Source organism: Struthio camelus, chromosome 2, assembly GCF_040807025.1.
Source record: "Struthio camelus isolate bStrCam1 chromosome 2, bStrCam1.hap1, whole genome shotgun sequence".
Lineage (NCBI taxonomy): Eukaryota > Metazoa > Chordata > Aves > Struthioniformes > Struthionidae > Struthio > Struthio camelus.
The window spans coordinates 58,440,481-58,467,932 of NC_090943.1; the positions used below are offsets into that span (position 1 = coordinate 58,440,481).

General features: G+C 35.8%; 1 protein-coding gene across 3 annotated transcripts in view; it reads left to right on the forward strand.

Moving 5' to 3' along the window:
• SUGCT (succinyl-CoA:glutarate-CoA transferase) overlaps nt 1-27,452 on the forward strand; it is a 332,549-nt gene that overhangs the window by 26,630 nt on the left and 278,467 nt on the right. For 2 of the 3 annotated variants that reach the window (XM_068935970.1, XM_009679424.2), the window contains exons 7-8: nt 18,723-18,814; nt 27,033-27,176. In XM_068935970.1, the coding sequence (XP_068792071.1) occupies nt 18,723-18,814; nt 27,033-27,176 (236 nt within the window). The remainder of the gene's footprint in view (nt 1-18,722; nt 18,815-27,032; nt 27,177-27,452) is intronic. The other variant, XM_068935971.1, reaches the window with a different exon arrangement.

Here is a 27,452-nt window from a genome sequence, read left to right on the forward strand (position 1 = left end):
TTAAAAGGAGAACACTGACAGTATTTTCAAATCAAAGCACTTTTTTCCCGAAAAGCTGTGAAGGCAATATGTAGTAGGTGAAAATCATGCATTTCTTGAATGATTCTGGTTAATCTATGATAACCAAAATAATTCTTCACTGGTCTATGTAAAAGTTAATGATAACTCAAAAGACCAGCATTTGGTACTTTCATGTACAGCTTGTTTTGTAGTGATAATTTCCAGCTGTTTCCCATGAGAAGATGTAATGTTATAGTTTTGATGCATATGCTACTTTGCCTCTAGTATTTTCACAGCGGTGGGGGGAGAGGGAAGCAACCACAGTGCGTTTTGCTGGGCAAAGGCTAGTCAAAGTGTTCCTAGAATACTGTAATTTGTGAACTAACTGTGGTGAGACACGTGTAATCACCTTGGATTAGGTACAGTTTGTAGGCTTCCTCCTGCTAGATGATTCTGGCCTATACAATAATAGATAATTTGGAGTGTCTGTGGCTTGGTGCCCCCTCCCTACTCCCCCACCTCATGTTCTTGCCATTTCTAGATAGTTATAGGTCTGAAGGTAGTTACCTGGTGCTAAAATTGATAAATACCTGCCCCAAAAATGATAGATTTTACTTTAAAAAAAAAATAAATAAATAAAGGCACATTTCTCAATGTGCTGTCATTTGGGAAAATAATCTTTTGATGCTGAAGGTTATTTATTGAGATAGCATACCAGAAGGAAAGAAGCTGGCTTGAGCAATAGTTACAGTTGTCACTAAATGATAGTGACTATAGAAATGGTCTTGATCATGAGTCTGGTAACCTTTTATTAAATTTCAGAGATCCAAAATTACTGAAAAGAAAAAAAGTTCATTTACTAAAGAAAAAAGTTCATTTAGTCAAACAACAAGCAGGGTGATATGCAGAGGCGTGAAATAGAAATTAGGAGAATAAGCTGCAACTAGTCAAATTCTCAGTTTTAGAAACACATAAGAAATCTTTTAAATATATTAAAAGCGAGAATAATTCAAGAGAATAAGATAATTAAGGAAGCTGGGAACAGCGCAAAAAGGAGAATTGGTGTCTTGGTTCCAGTCTTCAATGAAAGGAAGTTCATAGAGAAATTTGCAACAGATGTGTTACTTTTTAATAACGATGCTGCACTGTTGCTCGGATATGTCAAAAGAGGCATTGTTGGAACAAACTGCATGTCATAATTCCAGTGGTTCTTGATGTTGTTTAAAAATGAAAAGGCAGCTCTGGAGGACTATGAGTAGTAGAACTATCTCTCTCTCAAAAAAAAAAAAAAAAGAAAGAAAAAAAGAAATCACAAATTTGAAAGTCTTAAGGTACAAATTTATGTACTGACAGTAATCATATAAAGCCTTTGGAGGGGGGGAAAAAAAAAACGTCTACCTAAGCTTGATGAGATTAAAAATAGAGCCTTCTAGCACTGGAAAAAAAAAGCAAGCCTTGCCAATCTGTGGAAACTGTTTTGACAGTTTGCAATTGGAAGATTGATGGATTAAAGACTGGCCTGTCACTTTTTTGATAGTTTGGAGTTTTATGTGAGTTTTATGTGAGTGACCTTCCCCATAAAGGGAAGGGAACCTGTAACTGGCTAACTCCTAGAAGAGTCATGTAGGGCTGTCCTCAGCAGCTCTGCTCAGTTTATTTCCTGCCACAGCCAGATGTATATAATTCCCAACAGTCCCTGTGTCAGCACAGCCCCATGGCAGTCATGTAATGCAGTCCTTCTGTAAGAGCTGCACTTTTAAGTTCTTGATCTCCATGCACCTCAAAGTCCATGAAGCTGAAAGGGTTTGTACACTCGTACATACAGCAGGATTAGAATTAAAAATGAATGAGTCCGATTTGTCTACACAAAACATAGCAGATAGAATTAAAGGTTGGAGGAAATTCAGTGTATTCCATTTAGGTAGAAATAATCAAGTGCATTAATACAATTTGGGGAGTAATGGGTTAGAGAAGGTTTTTTCAGAGAAGGTTTTTTTCTGAGAAGATTTGCAGGTGATGGCACATTATCAAAGTTGAACAAGAGTCAATAATGCCCTATTGTTACATGAAAGAATAGCATCATATGAATAGACAAGTCTAGACTAAAAGACTATTTTTCTGCCCTGCTCCACATTGGTAAGGTCTTAGTTGGAAGGCTGAGTTTGCTTTTGGGTGTCGTATTTCAAAAATGATGTGAGCAAATGAAGAGTGTTGAGAGAAGAAAAGTCTATGGATGAGAAACATTGCCTGTGAAGGAACGTAGCTTGAAAACCTCAATTCTTTCTAAATTAGAGACAGTGAAGGAGGGAGCATGACAATTTTCAAATGGATAAAATGTTGCAACCAGTTGGGAATATTCCATTCATTTCAACCACTGGAGACAGGGCTAAAATTCCCAAAAACCAGATTGAAATTAGACTTTGAAGGGAAAACATCTCTAATGGTAAGGTTAAGGAATAGATTGTCAGAGAAGGTTGTGGAGTCTGAATTGTTCGATATCTTTCAAGAACAGATTTGACTTATACTGCTGTGTGTTATCGGAAGGAGCCACTGCAGGTACTTAATTCTCTCTTCCCAAACTGTTCTAGAAATTTTTAAATAGTAGCTCTTAAATGAAGCCCCTGGTAGGATGTGAAGTATCAGCAAAAACTCTTATTCAATGTGTAGGTGTAGCCAAAAGGCTGCTTGATTTTCAAGGAATAAGGATGTTAAGAAAAAAATAAGAAAAGCTTTGAGAGCTGGTAATTAAAAAAACAGTAAGAGTTTTGACATGAGCATTGGAGAGGCTTTGATTTTAAGGGATATAAATAACTGGGAATAGAAGAGCAACAAAAAATAATGCAGCTATATTAGTCCTTTATTTCTCAAAAGTGGTGGATAAAGTCACACTGTGGAACTGGAAGATTGGATGTTTAAAATTGTTAGAGCATTGTAGAGGAAAGGTTTCCCTTTAATTTATCTGTGCAGTTGGCTACCTATTATGTCCTTGAAAGCAAGATTGTAGTAGAATTAAAAATGAAGGATTGCACAGTCATACAGGTTATGAGAATGGGCACAATTATTATTAGAATATTCACACCAGGATTTGGAACAAACCAGCAGGTAACTACTGACCCCCTCCCAATATCAAACTAATTAATGCCAGTGCTTGCACCTTGGGATCAGTTTGTGAAAGAAACTTTACTATCAAATTTGACGATGATCGAAGGAGGGTAGGTCACAGGAGTTACGACCTTGCTTATTCTAGACACTGTGATAATTTTGTATGGTGTTAATCAAGGCCAAGGAGCAAGTTCTTCATATGTTGCTAGGCAGTAGGACAGTTTATCAAACTATCATGCCTTACTTTTTGGATGCACCAAATGGATAAAGTAGCCAAAGAATTTGTTGTGGCAGTCTTAATCTATATTTGTGTTATACTGTGTTTACAAGGAGAATGTCATTAACTTAGTATTTGGAAAAATCTTAATGTTGAAGAGTTTTGTATTATCTCAGGAGTCCAAGATACCCTGATTTCTAGCTAGATGCCTAACTCTGGTGAATTTGGTAGGAATTAGACATCTAAATGCATTTGTGCCTTTCCCTGAAAAACCCTTGGTAGTTTAAAAAAAAAAAAAAAGTTGTTTGAGTATCCAAGTCATATAATTTTTTCTTTTTGGCTGAGCCATCAAGCCAGAAAACTTCAGTTTTTATGTAAAACAGGCAAGCTTGTTTATGCAAGGAAATTAACTGAATTAACTGGTAGAAATGCAGATATCCAAATATAGCTTTGAAATAAAAAGTGCTTTTTTCAATTATAATTTTAAAAAAGTCACTTATGAATAAAGAAATAGTTCTTGTTTCTAAGACTAAAATAGTCATAAGGGAGATGCACTCACATATTGGTGCTGGTTATTGTGTCACATATAGTTCTGCAGGTTAAGTACCCTATAGAAAAACTCAAGTCTGTTTATGTAGTTTCTTTCCTTTATAAAAATTGTGAATGTATACATGCTTTTTGAGGCCGGTTAGGATATGTTTTCATCACCTGATAGTGTTATATGGAAAAACCTGAGCTGTCTCTAAAAGGACACATTGTATTGGCCCTGGAGTGTTATGCTGATACAGCTGTATTGCTTTTGTAGCCCGCTTTTGTAGTTCAGTCATTTATCATGGCATATCAGTATGTGCTGTAGATGGACTCTCAGTGCCTCTTCAGGATTAAGAGAGAATATGGAAAATGTGCAGTATGTAGGACTCCAGGAGAGAGACTGTGAGAAGAGATATCCATTGGTTAAAGGGAGATGATACTTTAGCTGAGGTTTCTGAAATTTTTCTATAAGGACTTAGAGACTATCATGTTTTAAAGACTTGTATGTAGTTTAGCGGTGAATGTTAAGATAGTATTTTGCCTCTGCTTTGCTGCCTCTCGTGGAAAGTCACCTGTGAAGTCCCCAAACCTTATTTTGCTTGGCATGAGCCTATGTTGCAGTATCTGCTGCCTCCAAACTGGAATTCTACGGCTACTATTTCTTCCCAAAGTAAAATACTTAGTACGTGCAGTATAAACTGCAGTCCTAATGACATGAAACTTAATTTATGTAAAAGTCATTCATATATTACATAAAGCAAATATTGTTATATGGTAGGAATGAAGGCAAAAGACCCTACAGATAAAGGTAGTTGACCACTTTATATGGAAATAAATGGCTAAGAACAGTGGGAGTTTTTCATTTTTTTTGCAGCCAGTGGTGCTACCCTACTGAAACAGTCAAGTGAGTGGGGTGTTCTCCCTGATGTTGTACAGGGAGCTTGATCTTCATTTCTGTTGCTTATGAAGATCATCTCAGTTTTCCCTATGAGCGTATTAGATTCAATGTTTTTTCCATGTTGGGTTTAATGATATATTCAGTGCTTTTTCTTAATATGGAGTTAAAGTTATTTTGCAGTAATTGCAGTAATTCTTGGTTTTACTTGACTTTTTTTTGTTTAATCTTGATCATTGTTAAGAAAGCTTGGAAACAATAATCCCACTATTAATCAAAAAGTCAAAAATAGATAACATATAAAAGGATTACTTTCAATCACTTCTAATTTATTGTTGAATCTCTTTCAAAACTCCTTGTTTTAAGGGTTATACGTTTTGGGACCTTGATTAATGGCATCTGAATTCTTGGGATTGATTGTTAGAATATAGCAATTTTGTTCAAAATCCTCTTTTTTTTTTGTTTGTTTGTTCATGTTGTAATTAAGTACATTGAAAGTGGTTTGCTTCATTTGTGTACCTGAAGCTTGGGAAGGTTTTCTGTACGCGTTACCCATTAACAGTTGGTTTGAAAGGTGCTATATGCCTTTACTTGTGAATTGTGTCGTGCTCTAAAGATGAGCTGCAAACAAAATAAACTGTATCTGTTTGCTCAGGAAGTTCCTCAATTGCAAACTGTTGGAGGCTGGGAAAGTACTTGAGGAAAAAATACTAGATAAGTCTATCTTGTTCATATTGGCATCTGTTTTTCTCCGTTTCTGGAAGCAGAATATTGTAGCTAGCTGGGCTTGTTGTGTGATCTAGTTCATTTGTGTTCATATTCCTGTGCTTTTCAGACATCAGCTAAGCGTTTATACCCAGTAGCACAGTTGAGACAGCACAAGGATGGATATGGTGTCTTCTGTTCCTCTGGAGTGTTATCAGTAGATCTGTTGCCCAAATACCAATTGCAGGACTTAATACTCCCCTCTGACAAACCTTTACAATCAAATTGGAGGATGCAAATTTCCAAAGGGTGACAGTAAAATGTGAAACAACAGGGTTTTGCAGCGGCATGTTACAGAGCAATTTAGCTTGGTAATTCTAGTCAGGAGAAGCAAAATGGAGTTGACTTTTGGGGTCTATGTTATGTTTTCTAGTGATGATAGCAGCAGTACTTCTTTAACCTTTATATATGTAAAAAAGTAATGTATTCAGTTCACGGGTGATTGAAGTAAAATGTGACTTTATGGTAAGCATTAGAGAGTGCTTCAGAATAAAAGCAAGCTTTAAAGATGTTTCCTTGTGCAGAACTAATGTAGTTATGCTGTGTGAGGTTATAGACCCAAAAGATAACTTTCCTATCTGAAACAGATTCATGGTGTTGGTGGGTTTGTATGTTTTTTTTTCTCCACTCCTTGCAAAATTAGTGTTTTGGGATCCAAAACAAGCCTATTCAAAGTAGGAGACTTCTGTAAATTTCAGTTGGTTGACAGACTTTTTGGAACTGAGCAGGACGCTGTTTTCTAAACAGCAGGCTTCTGTCAGCACAGCTGTGTTGGTCAGGGATAGGGAGAGGTGTGAACATTGACCAGCTTAGTTGTTTTGGCAGAAGCCCTTAGCAAATACGCTATTATATTGGCAAAACTGCCCTTTTACTGATAAACTTGGTTTGTTTGCTCAGAGGTGTGTTTCCGTGAATGATTTTACATTCTATTATGAAATGCAGTTTGGCCTGGAGAGCTACATTTCCACTAGTGGTGCTTTGCCAGTGTATGGTGGACCGTTATCTCTAGTGTAATAAAGGGCTGGCATAGACACCACCCAAACTTCCAAAATGTCAATAATCTAAACTAATGCTAAAAAGATGGAAGCTAAAAGGAGGTGTGTTGAATGGGAGCTGGAAAAACAGCCTCTCTTTCCTGCTGGTAGGATTGATATCCTGTCATGAGTCAGATCTGATGTGCAAACCAACAGCCTCCAGGAAGATAGGTGTTTTAGCTGAGGGGCTCTAATGCATTGAGCTTGTACTGCATCCCTCACCAGCAGCTACGATGCAATTTTTTTTTTTTTTTTGCTCCAAGTGATTTAGCTAGCCTTTTATGCTTGCATTGAGCATCCTAGCAGGAAGGCTCTGGTGTTTTTTCCTCTATTATTTCTTCATTAACGCATAGCCTGACTGTCCAAAATAGTGCAAGTGAGTTTAGGAATAAGAAACAGCTGAAAATGAGTGTAAATCTGAAGCACTGTGTTCCCATTCCTTGTTCAGTATGAAGTGTGTAGAAAGTTTAATGATCAAGCTGTAAAATCGTCCTTGCCTTAAAATTCAGTATTGACTTTCAGCTGTGTATAGAAGTGGTAGTTTTATGAATTCATACTCATTGCTTGTTCTTATATTATAAGCACCCTAAAATTAGCAGTATTTTGTATAAAATCTGAAACTTTAGGCTCTTGGACTCTGTCCTAATGAAGAATACCGTAGCAGACAGCGCCTGTGAGTGGTAAGAATTGACTCCGGGTTAGTTTACAGTGAATGAAACCAGATTAGACACTGAAATCCTGCATATGAACAACATAGCAACACAGTGCAATTATGGAGAAACTTACTGATGGTTTAATGTTTATTTTTCAGTAGCTGTTACATTTGGACTGGTGCCTAGCTAAGTTAACAGAAATAAAGCTGGAAGATTTTAAGGAGCTTCAAAAACCTTGTAATAGATTTTTGTAAAACAGTATATATTGTATTTGAGTTTTAGTATTCTAAAGCGAAGACCCAGAGAAGATCACCAAACATTTGAATCCTTATTATTAAAGATTCCTATTCTGGTTTCCAAATGAATTATTTCCAGGAAACAGCCTATCTTGTAATCTTCTGTTATGCTTTATGTTGTGCTATTAATCTTTCTTCTAGCATGATAGGATTATTTCATGAGAGGATTGCGGGATTTCTCTTTGTGTGTGGTTTTTATTCTTTTTTTTTTTTTTTTTTTTAAATTATAATAATGGCAAAGGTTGGAGATTTTTACTAAAGAAACTGATCAGTATGACTTGTTAAATAGTGCAGAGATCCTGGGTGTTTGTGCCTAATCACTGTATTTTCTGTGGGTATTATTAAGTTGGTAGGAAGACCATAAGAAGCTCGTCTTGACCTGAAAATGTTTCCCAGTATGCATATAGTTTTTACTTTAGTTTTTAAAATATTGTGATAAAATAAAGCACTTTGCCAGTAACAAAACAAACAAACAAAGTTTTGGGTGTTGAAGTAGACACAAATTATTGAAAAATAGCCTGTGTCCTATCATGTATGGAAACCAAAATGGTAGCAGTTTCTGGCACTCTTTCATCTGTTTGAACAGTAAAAGCATTCTGCATCCCACTGTTTGTCAGAGTTGGCTGAAAACTGCTGATCTGCAAGTCGTCTTATAGAGAAAGTTTTGTCATTGAAAGTTGCAGATTTTACTGTGAAGTAAGGTTGTGAAGAGAATAGGCTTATGGATAACAGTCCTCCCATAGGTAAAAAGCTGCTCTAAAGAGATGAGAATGATCTGTTCCCCATATTTGTAACATATATGACAGGAAAATTTCAGCAAAAAAGGTTCCAATTAAACATTAAGAAAAGCTTCCTAACAGGTAGGACAGCTTTCTAACAAGAATAGATTCCTTGTAGATATTGCAGAATTCCAGTGATGATGCTGATGATGACTTTGCAAGAACAGACATTTATCAGGAATGAAATTAGGCATAGACACTGGTGTCTTGGGACAGTGGGGTGAGCTTCCGGAAGTCCTTCTTAGCACTATTTTTTGGATGTATCAGGAATAACTCTTTTTTTGGGCTTTCTTTATTCATTTATTGTATCAAAGAAGAAATTATGGTGCTTTAAAATAATACGGTGCAGCTAAGGATGGACTAGAAGAAAAACACGTTAAGTTCCCTTGGTACTTAACAAAAGCACTATTTACCAGTCGGAATACATGCATACAGTGCAGTCATGTCTTGCAGTGAACTCTGACCACCTTTTCAAGAGGAGAAGGGCAAGGGGAGAAATAAAAACAAAATTTTGTCACCTCTCTTAAGAGAACATTTTCAAAACAATGATATGAAGCTGTGTTTACAAGATGCTTACTCATATAAAACTACATTCTTCATACAGTAAACCTGCTCATGATACGTAGTTGTCAGTTTCTTTTATTTCTATTATTTGTCAAATTAAAGTCATGATCTTCAGATATGTAGGTGTGCATTTCATGATGTATCCTAACTTCTCTTAACATAAGAATTGAAAAAAATACATGCTCTGGAAATTAAGATTCCTTTTCCTCTGTTGCTGTAAATTGCTTTAATTCTATTAAATTCACAGCAGTTATGACAGCCTTCACAAAGCCCAAGACACGTGTGTCCCAAGATCATTAGAGTAATTTGTCCAAAGAAAAGTTTATTCAGTTGCTCAGACATTCCTTTTTCTCTCTGTGGTATCTTGTTATGTCTTGTATATTTTGTTTTATTTTTTGAAAGCTATTTCTCATCAACAAGATACAACTCAGAATTTGATTAGAGATAACTATTAAAAAAGAGTCTTTATAGAAAATAAAAAGGATGTGGTGGAATATTAGTTGCATCCACTACAGATACTTATTCTGTGAAGGCAAAGATTCTTTTCACATATGCCCCTTGCTAAGGAGCCAGCTGGCAGGATTTGTTAGTAGAAAAATATTCAAGTTCAGATAATAAATAATGACTCTGAATTAATCAGTTATTAGATGTAGGTCTTTTGAGTAACTGGATGCATTTACTTTTTACCACTTCTGCATGTTAAATTCCTGTAAATGATCAGTGAATATCATATTTAACAATATGTTGTATCAGGGAATATATTAAGTTTAAGAATATTCAAGCTCACTTTCATATGGATTTCCAAGGAAAGACTTTCAAATTTTCTTTGTTCTCTTAGGCTCTAACATCCTGGTAAGCTACTGCAGACTTCCATTTCCATCTGGTGTGTGATGACAGTTCATTTAAACATCAAACTGTGATTTACACCTTTACAGTCTTGAGTAAAAGTTAATATCAGATTGTGACTGCAAATTATATTCACTTTATAGAGTTCAGGATGTCAGAAAAAAAGAGATAGGTGCTCATTTTTAGTCCTGGATAATGACTGAGCTGTTTAATTAATGTTTTGTGTGTGTAAACAAAAAATAAGTAATCAGGCTCAAAATATTTCATTAAGATTATTGCAGTAAAGTTATTGAGTTGTAAGGAAGCCTGCAGTTTTAAGGATGTTTTGCATTCCGTATAACTTACTTAAAAATCCCTTTTGGGAATTAAATTTTAGACTTTTATTTTGGAAAGTTTTTGTTGTTGTTTTTAACCTATTTTGAGTTTGTTTGACACATTTTTTCAACTTCAGTTAGTAATAATTAACGCCCCTTAGAGGGGTGCATATTTGATCATGGAGGAAGAATGCAGGGTTATAACATGCTCGCATACGTGTGCGCGCACACACACAAACATGCAGCCCTTAAGTGCAATGCAGTGGTCAAATAAGGACAGTTCCTATTACTGGATGTAGCTGCAGAGGTTGGTTTGTCAGGAGAACTATGTGCCTTCACGCCAAATGAGGGTCTATTGAGATAATAAGCATTTTAGAATGAGTGTTATCTGATTCAGGTGAGAAAATTACGTAGCTAAGTAAGTTACTTAGAAATTTTAATCTATCTAAATCTACTCAAAGGAAAATCACATCTTTATCAGATATTATCCTGTATCTGAGGCCTTAGAATTGAGATTTCTTTAAGCTTATCCAGACAGCGTACTGTTTTCCCACGGAGCTCTAAATAGTCTTAGAAAATGCACCTTGCAGGTACTCCTTAGTTTTATATATTTATTAACTACAGAAATAGCGAGATCAGTAGCATCTTTTGAACTGCAGAAAGAAGTATGTAATCTTTCTATGGACTCCCCGCCTATTTCCAACATTAACCAGGTGTTTGTGACAAATGTTTCCTCCCTTAAATTATTAATAATAACACAGCAAAGGCAGGTGTGTGCAGAAAGAGTTTTCTAGTAAAGTAGGTGAGGCAGCATAGAGATTAATAGTTCATCCAAGTATTTAGCTAGCTTCTACAGAAGTTTTACAACTTGTAGTGGATTCTGGGGAATGCCACTGCCACACTGCCAGCAATAATTGACCTAACTATTTTTAAATTAGCTTGAGTATTTACAGTACAAGTGTTTGCAGTCATAAGATCAACTGTATTTATAGTTTCTGGTGCTATACCTACCCTGCTTGCAAGTTGTTACCTTTAAGAGTATGTAGCTAGGTATATGTGTATAAACCCAAAATGGTGTTGAGGAAGTTAGGTGTCTCTCAACATCCACAGGGGGTAAAAGACTGGTAGTAGCATCTCTTAGATGATTACAACTTAGGTAGGTTATGCAGGGAAGATCTGCCTTTTCTTGACTTAGTTAGCCAGTTGAAGAGCTAGAAAACGTGGCCCCAAAGTTTGCTGGCCTGATGAAAAGCGTGGTAAAGTCCAGACTTGCACTGTTTGAAAAGGCCTGTGGCTGCGTTCCAAAAGTGTGATGGGGATTTTAGAGGAGTCGAGCGAAGCTGGGTGCCGAGAGCGCATTAAAATTGAATGGAGTTAGACAACTGGCAGAGGCTATTGTTTGTCCCCTTTGAGTCTTTCAGTAGCTAAATTCTTGCAGGAAGTTTTGAATCTGACTTAAACATTTTATTTTTATCTTTGCCTTCCAATTTATAACATATGATATTGTTTAAAATTCAGGCTTAAAATGTTTAAATCAGCTTGTGTAAAAGCAACAAAATAATTGATTTAATCTATACATATTCACAATCGTCAGTTGGGAAATGAAGTGTATTTCTCAGACTGTTGGTCAGATTTTGATGTTTGCTGACTTAAGTTTATTTTTTTTAGTCCTTCATCTCTCTTGACTGTTGGCTCTGAATTCACCTTTTTCATATCAGTTCTGATCTCCCGTAGGCTTGCCTACCCAGGAAGTTGTACTTCCTTTCCTTCTGACCAACACATGGCAGGCATTTTCTAAAAGTCATTACTTGTTTTGCTAACATATTTGGCAGCTCTGACTTTACAAAGTCTCATATAATGTGTCTGTTAGATTTCTTGGTCTTTCTCATCACAGAGAATTGTTTGTGTTCTTCTGCTTGTTTCATTAATCTTTATTAAGTAAAGATGTAAGCTGTCTTTAATTGAATATTCTCTTTTGGCAATAGAACAAGTCAAAAGGTGTTTCTCATTAATTTGTTATTCAGCAGGGATAGCCATCTATCTGGATTGAATTTGTGACAATATTTAGTTCCTATTTGTAGAAATGCCTATATTGAACATATTTTCTGTGTTTTGCTCAGAATATCCTCTACAGGCTAAATTTATAATGTCATTTGTCATGTGGGAATCAAGCTACAGGGAATTGGTCTGTGTTGACAGCATGTCTCCGTGTTGTTTTTTTTCTCTCTTTTATTACAATGTGTTTTATATTTTGTCTTAAAAAGTTTTATCATGCTATCAAATCAGGAAGAAGTGCAGAAATGATGAGTTTTGGTTTTCTTTAGCATATGCTACTAATATTTTGGACAAAGGTCGTTATGAGAAATGCTGACCTTCCTTTTTATAGCACAGAATATCATGTTCAGATTTTTCTGTAGCAATTAATTACAGGGTCATCACTAGCTTGAAAGCAAATCTTATATAAAAACAAACAAAAAAGTAGTAATTTCAGTCTTGCACTGTTTCTTATCTCTACCTTTTAGTTTCTGTGGTCTTGGTCATGCTTTCTTATTTTTTAAGATTTGCTTCTTTTTCTGTTGCTTTGTGGAAGGTATAAATTATGTTCAAGTGATTGACTCTCCAGGGAAAAGCATTAAACCTTGTCAAATACAGGTCAAATGTACAAGAAGCCTTGTTTAAAAAAAAAAAAAAATCCAAATGAAGCAAAGGTAACCTACATTTAAAAAAAAAAATCATTTTTTAGCTGATTGTCCTTTAAGAGATGATCTTGGAAAACATTGGTATCTGTTTATCCCAGATGCTTTCAGGCAGCTCATAGACAAATGATCTGTTTTTATACACGTTAGGAATTCTGTCATCATATCATCAGTAACTCCTAAGTAAGCAAACAGAGCGTCCAAATGTGTATTCAGTACACATCTTGGAATAGCATAGGATCTACAGACACATGGAACTCTGTCTGGGAGAGTTGTTTATTTGGTTTGCCTGCTTTCTTAAAATTTATGAAGAATGCCTGTCATAAACGTAGCTAAAAATCCCACTGTCATCTGGCAAAAATAAAATAAAGCTATGTTGCTAACATTAGCATTTAGTTAGCATTATAAAGCTAAACCTGGAAAGGCACATTCATCTGTTATTCTAACAGTGTTCTTTTTGGAAATAGTATTTACTGGCATTTTTAAAAGTTAATGTAACATTTTTGAGCATCTGACATTTGGCAGCTTCACTAGCAACACTTTTCTACAGACTAATAGCTTTCACCATTATTACATTTTTTCCTAATCTTCAGCCTGACCTTTCTCACTTCATAATATTTATTTCTGTTTCTCAGAATAGAATCCTTTAGGGTGGATTCCAAAATAAAGTATGTCTCTTATATGTGATAAGTATACTCTAACAATTTTGATCGTGTTTAAGTGGATAAACTAACAGTAGTTTGTTATGACATGTTATTTTTTCCCAAACTTTTACCCTATATGTTGCTTGTAAATACTATAATTTTTCCAGTGGTATGTTTCAAAGCTTGAGTGTCATCACGTGGCACTCAAATCCTAATCACGGAGATGATTAACTTCATTATGCCAGAGGTGGTTTCTCCTGTGTTTCATCAGAGCAGGAATGTCACACCAACCCTAGAAAAGTAGGTAAGTTTTATTTCCAAACTAAGAGCATTTTTAGTATCTAGGTGTCTCTGATCCAACTGAAAAAATCTGAGGAATAGAAATATTCTCAGTCCTTATGTTTTACATTAATTATTGCATCACAACAATTCCTGACAAATGGAATTTAACTAGGTAATAGCAGCTGTCTCACTTTTAGTTTTAATTGAAATTGCCAGTATTGAGAGGAAACTTATTTGTGAAGAATTCACTTTTGCAACTGATTGAAGATTTCCTTGGTAAATAGTCTTACATAAAGTTGCTTCTTCTGTAATGCACAGCTAGTGATGAGGATCTTGGTGGTATTACAATTTAGCGTTTAGCTTGATATATTATCTTTCAGTTTAGCTGGAGAAATATTTTTTTTGAGCATCTGAGTTTTCTCTTGTTGCTCTGTATTGTAGATTTGGCCTTCAGGCAACTGTAGGCTTTTGTAATGTTGATTGTTTTTAGAATTCCCTCAGCTGTTACTATGAGCTGCCTTATTACTCCCTCTTAGCTGCTTTTCTATCTCATTCCTTATTTTATGAAACTTCAACTGTCGTTTTTCCCTAAATATGAAAAAAATAGATTCAGGAGCAGAGAAGTATCCATTTTGTCACATTAAGCATGCCTCATTTTAAATATTTACACGATGTATGTTATGCTGCATATTAACAAAGGGAGATGATGGAGATCTTTGTTAAGAATGTTCTCCCTCTAATTTTCCAGCTGAAAAATGGTATCTAAGATGGCTTTGGTAGTGATGTGTTTTGTTTTGTCTCTAGTTACCCAGAAAATTCTAAAAAATGGGGTGCTAAACATAACCAGTAAGGTCACATTCTCCATGCTTTTCTGACACGTTGGGTCACGAGGGGATTCACTTTCTAACTGCCTACCATAAAGATCCATGCTGCTTTTAAGCTGGTGCAGGGTAGCCAGTCCAACTTATTCTTTCATACTTGCCTCATACCCTCTTCACTTACCTTCCTCACAGGAAAGGAAAGACAACTGTGTAGAAAATAGATTTGGCTAAATGATCAGGACGGGTACAGGAAGATGTAGGTATGAGTGGCTATGCTGAATAAGCAGGTAGTCCTTTGGTGGATATTTAGAGTTTGTGTTCCTGGACATTTAAAAAGTTTGCTGTGCAGATTAAATAATCTTTTCACAGTGAAAATTTTTTGAAAGGCACTTAAATCTGACTGTGGGTTATTGTTCTTCATAACCAATTTGATTGTGGGATTGATGTGAAGTTTGCAGTAAAGCAAAACAGCTCATAGTGCGGCAATTCTGAGGGCTCTGGGGAGGTGAAGATGTGGAAGGTATCAGAATAATTGTGTCTTCCTACTGCAATGTGTAGAATGGGGATTTAAGAAGTTGCAACTTATTTTCTTGAGTCTTTCCAGTTTCCATATTACACGCTATCTGAACCCTTACGTGTTTCCCTAATCAAAATCAACAGAGAAATAAATCTTCCAGAATCAAGCATTGATGCAGCTCCCTTTTCAACTGAAATGATTTGGAAAAGCCTCAATTCTATTAAATCAAGTTTTAAATAAACCCTCTTGTCTCTCCTCCAAAATATATTCATAAAAATAAAAATAAAGGTACTAGACTTAAAGGACTGAAATAAATTAAGTACTTGATAGATAAGGGACTATTCACAAGTATAGACTGTAGCCTTAGGAGATAAGCTCCGCTAGAGGGCAGTTCGGAGCAAGAGCGAGATGAGATTTCTCCAACTCAATTCTGCCTCAGACTTGACAACCATTTAATAACCTACCTGACCTCTGCCTTCCAGTCATTCAGCAGGGACCACTTTTTAGGCTAAAGTATTTTCTGCTGTGTCTAAACTTGATCATCCCCAAACTATGTTACACTAAGCAGAAACCAGTTCTTAGGGTTAAGTATGTATGATCGCAAATTTGCGCTTTTATGTGGTGAATTCAAGCCTGAGAGAAAGCTGGGTATTTGCATGAACATTAGTTAAGCTGCGTGTGGTATTTTTATCTCTTTAAGTATCTGTATTATGTGTACATACATGTATAAATGTGTGTGTGAGTATGTATCTGTATACAAAACGTTTTGGTGAGATGTGTGCACCTGACTGGAAATTTTCTAAATGTAATTGTAGTTTCCCTCAAACTTATTTGTACTTGTTTTCATAGATATTTCTAAAAGATCAGCACAGGGTTCCTCTATTGGCCTATGTAATTTACCAGAATAATAACATTCATTCTTTGTTTTTTACTTATCTGCATAATGGCATCTTTCATTTTTAGAAACAGATATTTGGCACTTAACTCTTACAGTTAGATGGCTACCTCTTTTTTCCTAGGCGTTTTCTAGGTCCATACTTCCCGGGGGCAAGCCACCTTCAACGACAGTAGATTTTTGTCACCACACTATCTCTAACAATTCAGAATTCAAATCGAAAATAGCATTGTGTATTTTTCTTTAATTTGTTGTGATTTTTGGAAACTAGCTAAGCATTCCTTAGGACCTTGGATTTTAACCAGAAAGCCAGCAAATAACTTCTGTGTTGAAATCAGCCTGTTGTCATGTGTGAAAAGGACTTGCAATATGTATTTCTATAATACCAGTAGAAAAATGCAGAAATTGCTCCCTGTTGCCCTTCCTGAATTCTGTGTTTGCGGGATGGGTGTTTGTCCTTATGGGAGGAGCACTGCAAGGAATTTTTATAGTTCATCTGTCTACATACTAAATGCTTAATTTTCAGATGTTTTCTGTTTATGAAAACATTTGTGTGAGCAGATGTGTTGAGATGTCTTTTCTTTGTTAGTAATTGAGGCCAGTGCATAACTTCTCACTTATTTCAATATGCTTTTCACTATTCAATTAAAGTTGTTTTCAGTATTTTTTTAATTGAGCAAGATTTTTTTTTGAAGCAGGCCCACGCACATTTAAATGATTTTAACGTTACAGTTCATCCCAATGAGATAATGGTATAGGCATAGTTAGAGCTAGTCAGAGCCTTTTTGGGTGGATGCGCCATATTTCCTCTTGCTGTTATGTTTGAGAATGAAAACAGTTATTTTTCTGTAAATATAAGTGTGCAAATATGAAGGGAAAGGTCACATTTTACTCTTTAGGGTCAGCTGTTGTCAGAGACAACAATTCTATCTTGAATAGAGCTAGGTAAATTAGTGTGGGGTCTGTGTTTGTACCCCCTGCCCCAACACACTTTTTTTGTGAGTAGTGAAATCTGCAGGATACAGATTTCACCATTAAAAAAATCTTTTTTTTGGAATCCTTTTTTATGAAATGTTTGTTTTGAGGATACACTGACAAAGTAGTTATGCTGGTTGTACTGTTCTGATTTTTTGCTGTAACTATCGAGTAGAGAAGTTGCGTTCTCCCTCAACCTGAATGATTTGGATCTGATGTCTCCGAGAAGAAATGTCCTATCAGGTAATTATGGTATTTGGTGATATGATGGGGAAATCAGTATTTCTGGTGGACATTGTTTTGCTTTGTAAGATTGACTAAATATTAATTAGAGCAACAAAGTACTCCAAATAATAAACTAATAAAATAAACTTATACAATTTCTGGTTTAGAAGTTGTCATTTTTCTCTCATGCTATACCAGAGGGATCATTTCTGGATTTTGTACATGACAACATTGGTCCAAATGGAAGAACTGAAGGAGGTTACTGTGAGCAATTTTTAGTTGTGTGCTGTAATCAGCAAAGCCAGCTGTCACTCTCATGTGTCTCAAACAGTCAGTCTGTATATACAGAAGATTATTCTGGAAGACATTAAAAGGCATTTAGGTGATGCAGGAATCTTTTTTTATCTTGCAGTATATGATGATATATTTTTATTCTAATACTATCTTCACAGTTAAGAAAACTGTCCTCACAGAAAGAAAAAAGAAAGCATGAGAGCGGCATTTGCATTTGCCACCTCTTTAAGGTGAACGAGAGACTTATAAATCTCTGACTCTTAAGGGCTCTGACAATTTCTATTAGATCTAATAACGGGATTCAAACGTGTTGCTGCTTCCCTGTTACCTTCTTCCCCTTGTGCTAGTGATCGCTCCTTCCGCAGAAGGAAGAGCAAAAGGCAGTCAGCATTGGCTTTTAGGCCGCTTAATAACGTTACATTGTGCAGGCCCAGTACATGAATTGCCTCCATTTTCAACCTTAAATTATTAGGCTGTATTTTGATCTTTTGATCAACATGCAGTAATCACTGGCAGAGGGATAGGATTGATGCCTGGATTTTTGTGATTTCTGCAGTTGATCCAGGAAGAGCTCCTCAGCTGAGAGGTTATATGGTTTTCGCTGGAGGAACATGATGAAGTAAAACAGAGGAAAACAAGAGCATCTTCTGTTAGTGCTGCTGTTAATGCTACTGAGCTGTTAATTCTAAGTTAATTCTACAGCTGAACAAAATTGTATTTAAACATTTCTATAAAAATGCTTTATATTTTTCACATTTCATAAAATGATACCGTTACAACTCTATTTTGGCAAACAACTTGTGTATGCATTCTAAAGAGTCATACTTACCCTCTATTAAAATAGTGTTTTATTTTGAAGGTAACTGTTTCAATAATGTGGAATGAAGTAAGAGAAGTAAGGAGGAGCAATTCATATGACTAAATTATAATGGCATGATTTTAGATGTCATATGCAATTCAAGGTATCTTTATGGTGATGGAAATATAATGTAGGCCACATGGGAAATCTTTGTCCTGTTGGAGCAGCAGTTGGTGGCCTGCAGGGTTACCATAAAGTCTTTGAAATGAGATCCAAGTCCCAATCTTAGTAGACTTAAAAAGAATTCTATCCAAAGTGAATACAACTTGGCAGGGCCGGGAATCTATGCAGAATTAAGATCAAACACATCATCAGCCAGCATAGGATAGAAACAATGGGTTTACTCTTAAAAACGTTCACGAGTAGATAGGCTATAGCTTTCATTGGTTTGTACAACCTGGAGAACTTGTGAACAGAAGCTGGTGAGAATACTGATTGGTTCCTTTTCTTTTCGTTCCATAGTTTTTGTTTGGTACTCATCGTTGACTGAACTACTAACTGTTCTTTTTCTCTTTTAGGTTATGGTCAGACTGGTCCAATGGTTCAGAGAAGAGGATATGACTCTATTGCAGCTGCTGTTTCTGGTCTCATGCATATCACAGGACATGAGGTACTGTGCTTAATTTGTAAATTTACAAGAATCTTTTTGCCATATACTAAGTCTTGATGCTGCACAGAATTAAGTTAGCTTATGCTAACACAACCATGTTATGCATGCTCTTTTGAGTCCAACAAAAAGTAGTCTCTCTGTGAATCTACAAAAATAATAAAGCTTATCTCCCTTGGATATCTCACTACAGCCTAGCAAAGCAATGGAAATACCTGAGAAAATGGAAGAAAGCGGTATCCTAAACTTCCAGTGAATAAATTAATGACAATATATTGTTAGTGTGTTAACAGCCACTTGAAATCACTTCAGGATATTAGTAGGTACATTGTAGACACCTGGGTAATGGAACCATAGTTATGTGTGAGAAGTCTCACGCAAGAGACACATGCTTTGATACAGTGAGTGCATCAGCTCTTTAAAAGAGGGAATTGTGGAGCCATACAAATGACTGATAAACTGCTTGAAAAGAAGCAGAGAAATGCCATTAGTGACTTTGGAAAAGCTTTAGGTGCTGCTATTCCCTTTGATATCCAAGATCTTTGATAGTCAAAGCACTAAAGAGGTGGCTTAGTATCTGGATTTCATGCATACGTAGAATGCTGTCGAAACAGGTATTTGAGTTAGCCAGCCTGAATGACCTTCAGGTTCAGGGAAGTGTGGTCTCCAAACATCATTTCCAAAGTGGCATAGTGTTGTAGATCTGTTTTATGCATCATAAACACTAGATAGCCCTCTGCTGTGGTGCTTCTGATCCTCTGGAATCAGTTGTGCAGATCTCTACTGGAAGCATGACGCTTGCATGCTCTAAATAAACAAGGAGCTCATCAAGTTTCTATACTTAGTGTCAGATGTTCATTTTTCTTGAGCTGGTTGTTGAAAGCTAACCATCGATAATCTGGACATAACTCTACTGTAGGATTGATATTCTGCCTTTGGGAATCCCTGCCAATAGACTTGTTTTTTGCTGAGAACAATGGCAAACATCAAAACTCTTGTGCCTCAGGCAAATACTGTTACCGGAGTTGTCCTTTCTATACAAAACTAAAATAAGTCAAATATTGACTGAAGCAGCTGAAATATCTCATGCCTAGTGTCGTAAGAGCGTATTGTCTGCCCATTGGTGCCATATTGGTGATACATAGTCATAGGAGGAGGAACTGTAACGCAGCAACTGGTTGTAGTAAGTGTTAATCTCAAATCTTGCACTTCAGGAATGGGAGGTTGCAGTGGGGATGGAGAAGCTTCTTCCCACTGCACTTAACTGTTATGTGTCATCTTAGAACACAAGATGTAATGCTGGATGTGCTTGTCATGGATGTTTCTCTTCAAATATTCCAGATGTGTGCATAAGGCATACATGTGTTAACCCAAACGGACTGATTATAACATTGGAAAAATTACAGTAACATAATTAACCTTTATTTACATTTTGACACTGGTGCCTGTAGAGTGAAAGTCAGTGCTTCCAATACAATGCCAGAAACGCTGTACACACCTGAAAATGTACCAAACAAAATTACATGGAGTTATAAACTTTACAAGGGGGCAAACATTGCTAGTACCAACTGAGTAAAGGAAAATACGTTCCAAAAGTTGAAAAAACAAATCTTATAAAACTTTTGAATAATTATGTGAATGAGAGAGAATACAAGTGTTTTACTGAATAATTAGATGCAACTTGTATCATGAAAATAATATTCCTCCGTTGCTGTTATGAAGATGGATTTTCATTAAAAGGTTGTGTTAAGATCTGCGTTGGAAATCCAGATGTTCACATCACCTCACCAGGACTTGAGGCAATATAATCGTAAGAAGCATTTAATCATTGCTAGTAACAGTTCCGTCTCTATTCACCAGGGGCTTTTAATAATTCAAACGTAGTCATTCTCTTGCCAGATTAAAATAAATATGCCAAAACTTACTTGTTATTTTTCTCCATTTTAAGTTTCTCGTATTTTATTTCATCATTTTCTTTAAACCATTTTCTGATGTATAGAGCAACAATTTTGTTTTGAAGCCTTCATGGTCAATAGCACCGTAGATGTTAGCGTGCCTTTTGCTGTAGTAGTGAAAACCGACTCAAATGGTTTTAAAATAACATTGTATGCTTGCTTGAAAGTTTACTATTAATAATGCATTGTTATTTTAAAGTAAATCTACAGTTATGTACATGTGACTGAGTTTTGTGGAATTTTAAACAGAACCAACTCTGAGAAATGGAAAACCTTGTTTCAGTCAGTACATAGAGAATAATATTGAGTTATTTGTTGATCAGATAATAGGGAATTCACGTACTAAAACTAATATGATGATTTGAAGTATATGCTAGAGATGAGCTTAAAGTAAATTGCAAGCGTTTGTCTCATGAACTGCTGGAGGGGGGAAAAAAGCTCTAGCGGATATAATATTGTTTTTCTATTGCATTGTGGTAGCCGTAGATAATCAGCAGAATGTCAGTATAAAGGTGCTCTGTGAAAACTTCCTTTCAGTGAACAAGTCACTGAGTGTGCTTGTAGGACAATCTTAGAGGTCCTAGCTGATGCAGTGAACAAATTATCCTGAATTTGAGCAGCAGCAACGAAACATCTACATACATCACTGAACTGCTTAGTTTTGAAGTATGTTAGTGTATAGTTACAGCTCCTCACAAAAAGCATTTTAATAACAGGATACTAAAAATTACATTCAGTGTTCTGATATTTTTAAATGGATGGAACTAATAGCAATGTATATTCCATTTTAGCTTAGAGAAATTTCATATTGTGAATTTTAGTTTATTCCAACCATCTGGCTGCTGATTTAATGTCTCAAAGAAAGCAGTTTACCTTTGCAGATTGTTTAACTTTATTGGGTTGACGTACCTCCAGTTAGGGAGCTCGTGATATTAAGCCATGAAATCAATAGTTTACCAGCATAGGAGTTTGAGCAAAACTTAAACATTTGTTAAGTCCATCATATATATAACATTCTCTTCCTTCAATACTTTATATTTTGTGTACCATTGTAATTTTGAGATAACAAAGATATCATAGTGGAAGAGGTGGAAGTTTTTGACTAATACATCTATTTTTTCCAAGTTATCTTTTTATTAAGGAAATAATGATGATATTAAAGGAAGAAAAAAGGTAATACAAAAGCAGAATGCACCAAAGATACAGAATAATATCACATTTAGTGCACAGTATGAAATAAACTGTGGAAAAGGGGAAAAGATTGTATGCTTTGTACATCTTAGTTTAAGATCTGTGAGAAAATTCCTGCATAAAGAAATTCCCGGTAGCTTCAAGTTCTTTGCTAAGAAGTAGTTGTTACTGAAATGACTTAATGTTGATTATTTTGAAATGATTTTTAGCAAATTTAAGCTCTGAACTTTGAAATTAAACTATAATTTTTGCAGTATTACAAATTTGCAGGCACAAACAACTGCATTTCAGCTGCTGTTTTTGCCGATTGTATAAAACCAAACATTCAGTTCTGAGTAAAATTCAATCTGTAAACCATGTTTTCATCTGTAGATACACAAAGCTACGTGGAATTCAAGCTTTTATATAGCAATAGCCTGCCTCGCTATTAGAAATATGAGACAACTGTGGAATTTGGAATTCCAGGGTGTTTATGGAAATGTACAAGCAATAGTGGGGAATCTGTTTTGTCTAAATCTGTACCACAAAGCCATTTTAAAATGAAAGTAGATACCTCAGGCCTGATTCAGTTTTTCTTTACATAAATTAAAATATGCTAAAAGGACGGAGCCTACACTGATGATACTTTTATTGTCCTGAGAGACATAATTTATAGATACTTTCCTGGTTAAACACTTACCACGTTCAAGTTTCATATTCGAAGAACAGAAAGCTTTTTCCTCATGGATTCGGATACATCAGTGGCAGATCAGTATTCCTCTGATGAAAATTTCTGTGACTCATTAAAGCGATAACTTGAATTTAATTAAGAAAAAAACAATTTGGATACAGGTTCCCCTTCTGACTCAAAGTGTATTATTGCATATTAATTTAGATATTAAGGGTATCTTTATGGTGCTGCAATCTGTTCAGGAAGCATTCTTTCTTGCTGAAGAAACATTTTGTTTCACTGAACGTGAGACAGCAAGACATGATTGGGATCTACAATACCAGAGGGGCCAGTCTTCAGCTTAAAAATAAATAAGCAAGCTGCAACAAAGGAGTACACATGGTATATAGCTCAGAGCTGTTGAAAAAATACAGCCATTGCTGGTTCATATTAGTGTCAGCAGCTATTTCCTGTCTGTAAGGACTACTGGACTTAAGAGTACTTTTATTAAGCATGTCATTTCAAAACAGTTTCCACTTTGACTGGATTGTTCTTATATTGCTGATGTAAATTTGGGCAGACCACAAAGGAATTACATCCAAGCGGAAAAAAGGTGTCCTCCTCTTCATTTGGCTCAGGAAAAGGAGCTCCCAGGACGTCTTGTGGCTTTCTCTGGGTCAGAATATGTTGACCAATTGTAAGGAATTTAGCAAACAGCAAAACCTGTGCATAAAATTGTAAACCGAGGGTACGTTAAGCAGTAGCAAAGCACAAAGCAGGAGAGAATCTTCATATGTTTGAATGAATGAAGATGATGTCCTGGAGCTGCCTATAGTTCGAGTGCAGCCCAGCCCTTGAGCCTGGGTGGCAACTTGTTTGCCAAAAGCACCTGCTCCCTGACTAGGGTTGCACTTGATCCTTTTACTAACGTACTAATGTCACTTAGAGGCTGTGTTGTAGGTTTTTTGTCTTAAGATAGTAACTTTACTTGAATAAAAGCTTTTCTATAGATCTTTACTTTGCTCAGGGAGCTAGTATAACATGATCTACGCAAAAGTACTCTTGTGCTGTCAAATGCTCTTCTGTGATAAGGTTTACCTGGAAAGAATGGTACATGTGTATGTATGGCATTTCATCCTCCCTACGAAGCAGCTTCATAGCCCTTCTTTCAGGGGACAGAGATGAAAATCTAAACAAATCCATTTTTACAATAGGTACAGCTGTGCATGCTGTTGCAAACAGGCTGTTTTTTTGACACAGGATGGACATTAAAAGCTGATTAAGGGGTATAAGATGCCAGCTATTCATGTCTCAAAAGACTAAGGAAGAATGGAAATTATTTGGGCTGCTACAGAGTTATAGATTATGGAGTGTAAGGATGAAATTAAATAAAGCCAATGCTAAAAATAAGGTAACGATCTGGCTATTGATCATTGGTAATTTGATTTCTCAAATATAGCAATGTTCCATAAGGGGAAGTTGTTAACCGTATTCCTATAAGTAAAAGTTAACTTTGTACTTAGGCAAAAGAAGTTGCTTTAAAAAATTAGGTAGTTTAGTGCCTGATGAGTGAAATGCTGGAATGAAGGCTTGAAAAAGGTAAAGTGTAACAGCAAACAGTCTATTACTATGTAACAGTCTGTTAAAATAATCCTCATTTTTGTATCTTCAAAGTGTAATTTTCTCCATTGGGAGAAAATTAATGAAACTTTGAAAGCAGTGGGAAGTGTTTTCAAACTAAGAATGTTGCTGCCTGTGTGTTGGCAAACTCTTAAATCTCGTGGTTTCTTCTTATTCTAGTATCTTGACTATAGTGAAGAAAGAGAAATGTTTAACAAACTGAGAACTTATAGCAGGTTATATTGGGGAAATGGGATTTTTTCTCCTTTGCGTTTCTCAGTGACAAACCTGAGAAGCAAAAACCTTCCCATGTGCTAATGAATTTTCTCAGTGGGCCCTTGTATATAGCAATAAAGAACTTCCCTTTCTTTTTTCCTCCAGAGAGCTGTGTACAAGGAGAGTGGTAAATGGATAGAACCTTTGAGCTGTCCTTTCTAGTAAAAAGCTGAAGTAGCTTAGAACGGAGAAGGAGGAAGTAGGAGATTCTTCAAAAAAGCAGTGTTTCCTAAAGCGATGTTTCCTTTCAATTTGTGTAGCTTATACATCATCCTTATGTCTAGGCCATAGATAGTCACAGAATAACCTTTACTGCAATCTAGTTGATGAAATTGAGATTAAAAAAAGAAGAAAAAAATTACTTGTATTTAAGACTGATTTTATAATTTTGGGTCAGTTTTGTAATAGCCTTTCCCATCTTATGTAGAGGATAATGTTTACTCTTTTATCAAAGAATTGATCTATTAATGCAGCTGATGATATGTTATTTTTTGAAATTGCTTGAACTAAAGACTAACTTTTAAAATAAGCTGTATATAAGTAGACATCAGGTTTATATTATTCTGTTAGAGTGGAAAAGAAAAAAAACCCTTGTGAAGGTAAATTTTTTTGTATGTGAAGGCAAGACTTTTTGTACTTATCAGTACTCATAACTTGTATTTACATTTAACACTATACATATAAGCAATTAAAATAATTCTGCAAATTCAGTTTTACTGAATTTCTGCTAGACTTGTTTAAAGACATGTATGCTTTTACTAACAGTTACTATTTATCAGTTACAGTGATTTTGAGTTGGCTTATGGTGGGCTTACTTACATACTGCTACTATGTGTAACAATCCCATTAGCTTTAGTACTACTACTTGTGGACTGTACTTCAAGACAAGCAATGCTTATCAGAATCTGACTATCAGATCTCAAACTTTTCAGAGTAAGAAGTAGGAGGATGTCTTATAAGTCATTTTAAACATCTCTGTTAAAATCCTACCTTCACTGAAATTAGAAGGTCGTCTTGTCATTGACTGCAGAGGGGCTATGTTTCATGCTAACAGTTAAGGGAGTTTTGAAATACAATGTCAAATTAAGAGTCTTCCCTTGACGCAAGCAAAAAGAATGACATACTGAAGAAAGCTATTTAAAACAACAGTTTTCCAGTGGTAGTCAGAAGTTTAGGAGTTGGAATGTGAAGACATTGATGCCTGAAGATATTGGATGCCTGAGCCCACATACTGAGAACATGGACTGACCATGGAACAAGATGAAACATTTGCGTGATTGGAGCATTTCTTGAGTTTGTTCCTCTCTCCTGTCTTTTAGAACATTGCTGTCCTGCATATAAGTTAGAAAAGGAAACTGCCACACTTGCATCATTGTGATTAGTTGATTATTGAAAGATTATGGAAAACTGAACAGTTAATTTCAGAAATTTGTGTTCTGCACTTCTGCTGAAATCAGCTTGGACTTGACACTATTTTGAATGATTGTGTTGTTTGAAATCTGTGACACTTACTCTGCAAGTTGGTGGAGAGCAAAGACGTATTAGTAAATGTGTATCTGAATGAAAAGAGAAAAACACAGAAATGTAGATTTAAGTTCATGGGACTGCATTATTCTGTGTTTGTGTATTACATGGGGCTTATGATAGTTTACCATCATCACTTACCTTATTTGATGAACTGTGGTAACTGCAGGTGTGACAAACAGAAGATAATGTAAATTGACTTAACTATGTGCTATTAGGGCTAACTTCAATCACTTCATATTTGCTGTGGGCTAGGTGCGCTCACACTATTACTGTAGGTTGTTGACGTGCTGTAACCGGTACATTACTGGTACCTTGTTTGTGCGTGCAAGATTTTTTATATTGGACAATATCTCTGAGGAGCAATGGTACTTGGAAAGTAAAAACTTGTCTAATTTTCTAAAACAAGATTTTTAATCTTCTGATGGAGGTGGGAAAAGTGGCAGAAAATGTAAATGCAGAGGAGTTTTTGTTTTCTCACTGAAAGCTTGGAGTGCATGTGCTGAAAAATACAGAATTGAGATTTGGCTGGGTGTGATAAGAGAAGAGGGAGAAAAAGGGTGAGGAGAGCAAGCGAACATGGTTCTGCCTTTCAAACAGGCTTGCACCAGGGTCAACATACTATGAGAATCCTTTAGGCCTTTGGCTTTAAGGCGTAGTGAGATTCAGTTTTCGCTGGATTCTCTTGCCTCTAAGGGTATGTCTTTCCTTTTGGCCTTGGTGACTAAAAGAGTTGATGTTTTTCAGGCAAAAAGTAGCATAATAGATCTTTCACTGTTTGCAAATTTGCAGCATCATGAAGTTAGAGAATTGTGTAGAAACTGCAAGATTGTTTATTTTTCGGTAGTAGACTTTTTGCTTCAACTCACACAAAGATGCTCTTATTTCTTAAAGTTTGCAATGCAGAAATGTGTAAACACTTTAAGTCTAGTCTTGTGTGGAATATACTACAACTAAAAGTAAATTTTTGCCTTTTTTGTTTTTGGATGTTTTCTTTGTCTGTTAGGATGGTGAGCCAGTTAGACCAGGAGTAGCCATGACAGATCTTGCTACTGGGCTGTATATGTGTGGAGCAATTATGGCTGGTTTGCTTCAAAGGTATAAGACGGGGAAAGGACTGCACATTGACTGTAATCTCTTGTCAACTCAGGTAGGAGTTTAAAGAACAGTTTGTTTTTAATTTCTTGAATTATATTTTAATTTCTTGAATTAAAAAAAAATACTTTCAGTTGTGTAGATGTTTGGACCTAAAAATACCATTTTGACACTGCTAGGAAGTGAGACCTTGGCAGTGGGTAGTATTTCTACCAGAGGGATTGAAGGATTTGCACAAAATCACCCAGTGTATCAAAATAATCTAACCTGAAAGGGTAGCTTCTGGCTCAGGGAATTAAAGAACAAAGTAAGTGTGAAAGTGCAGTGTTTT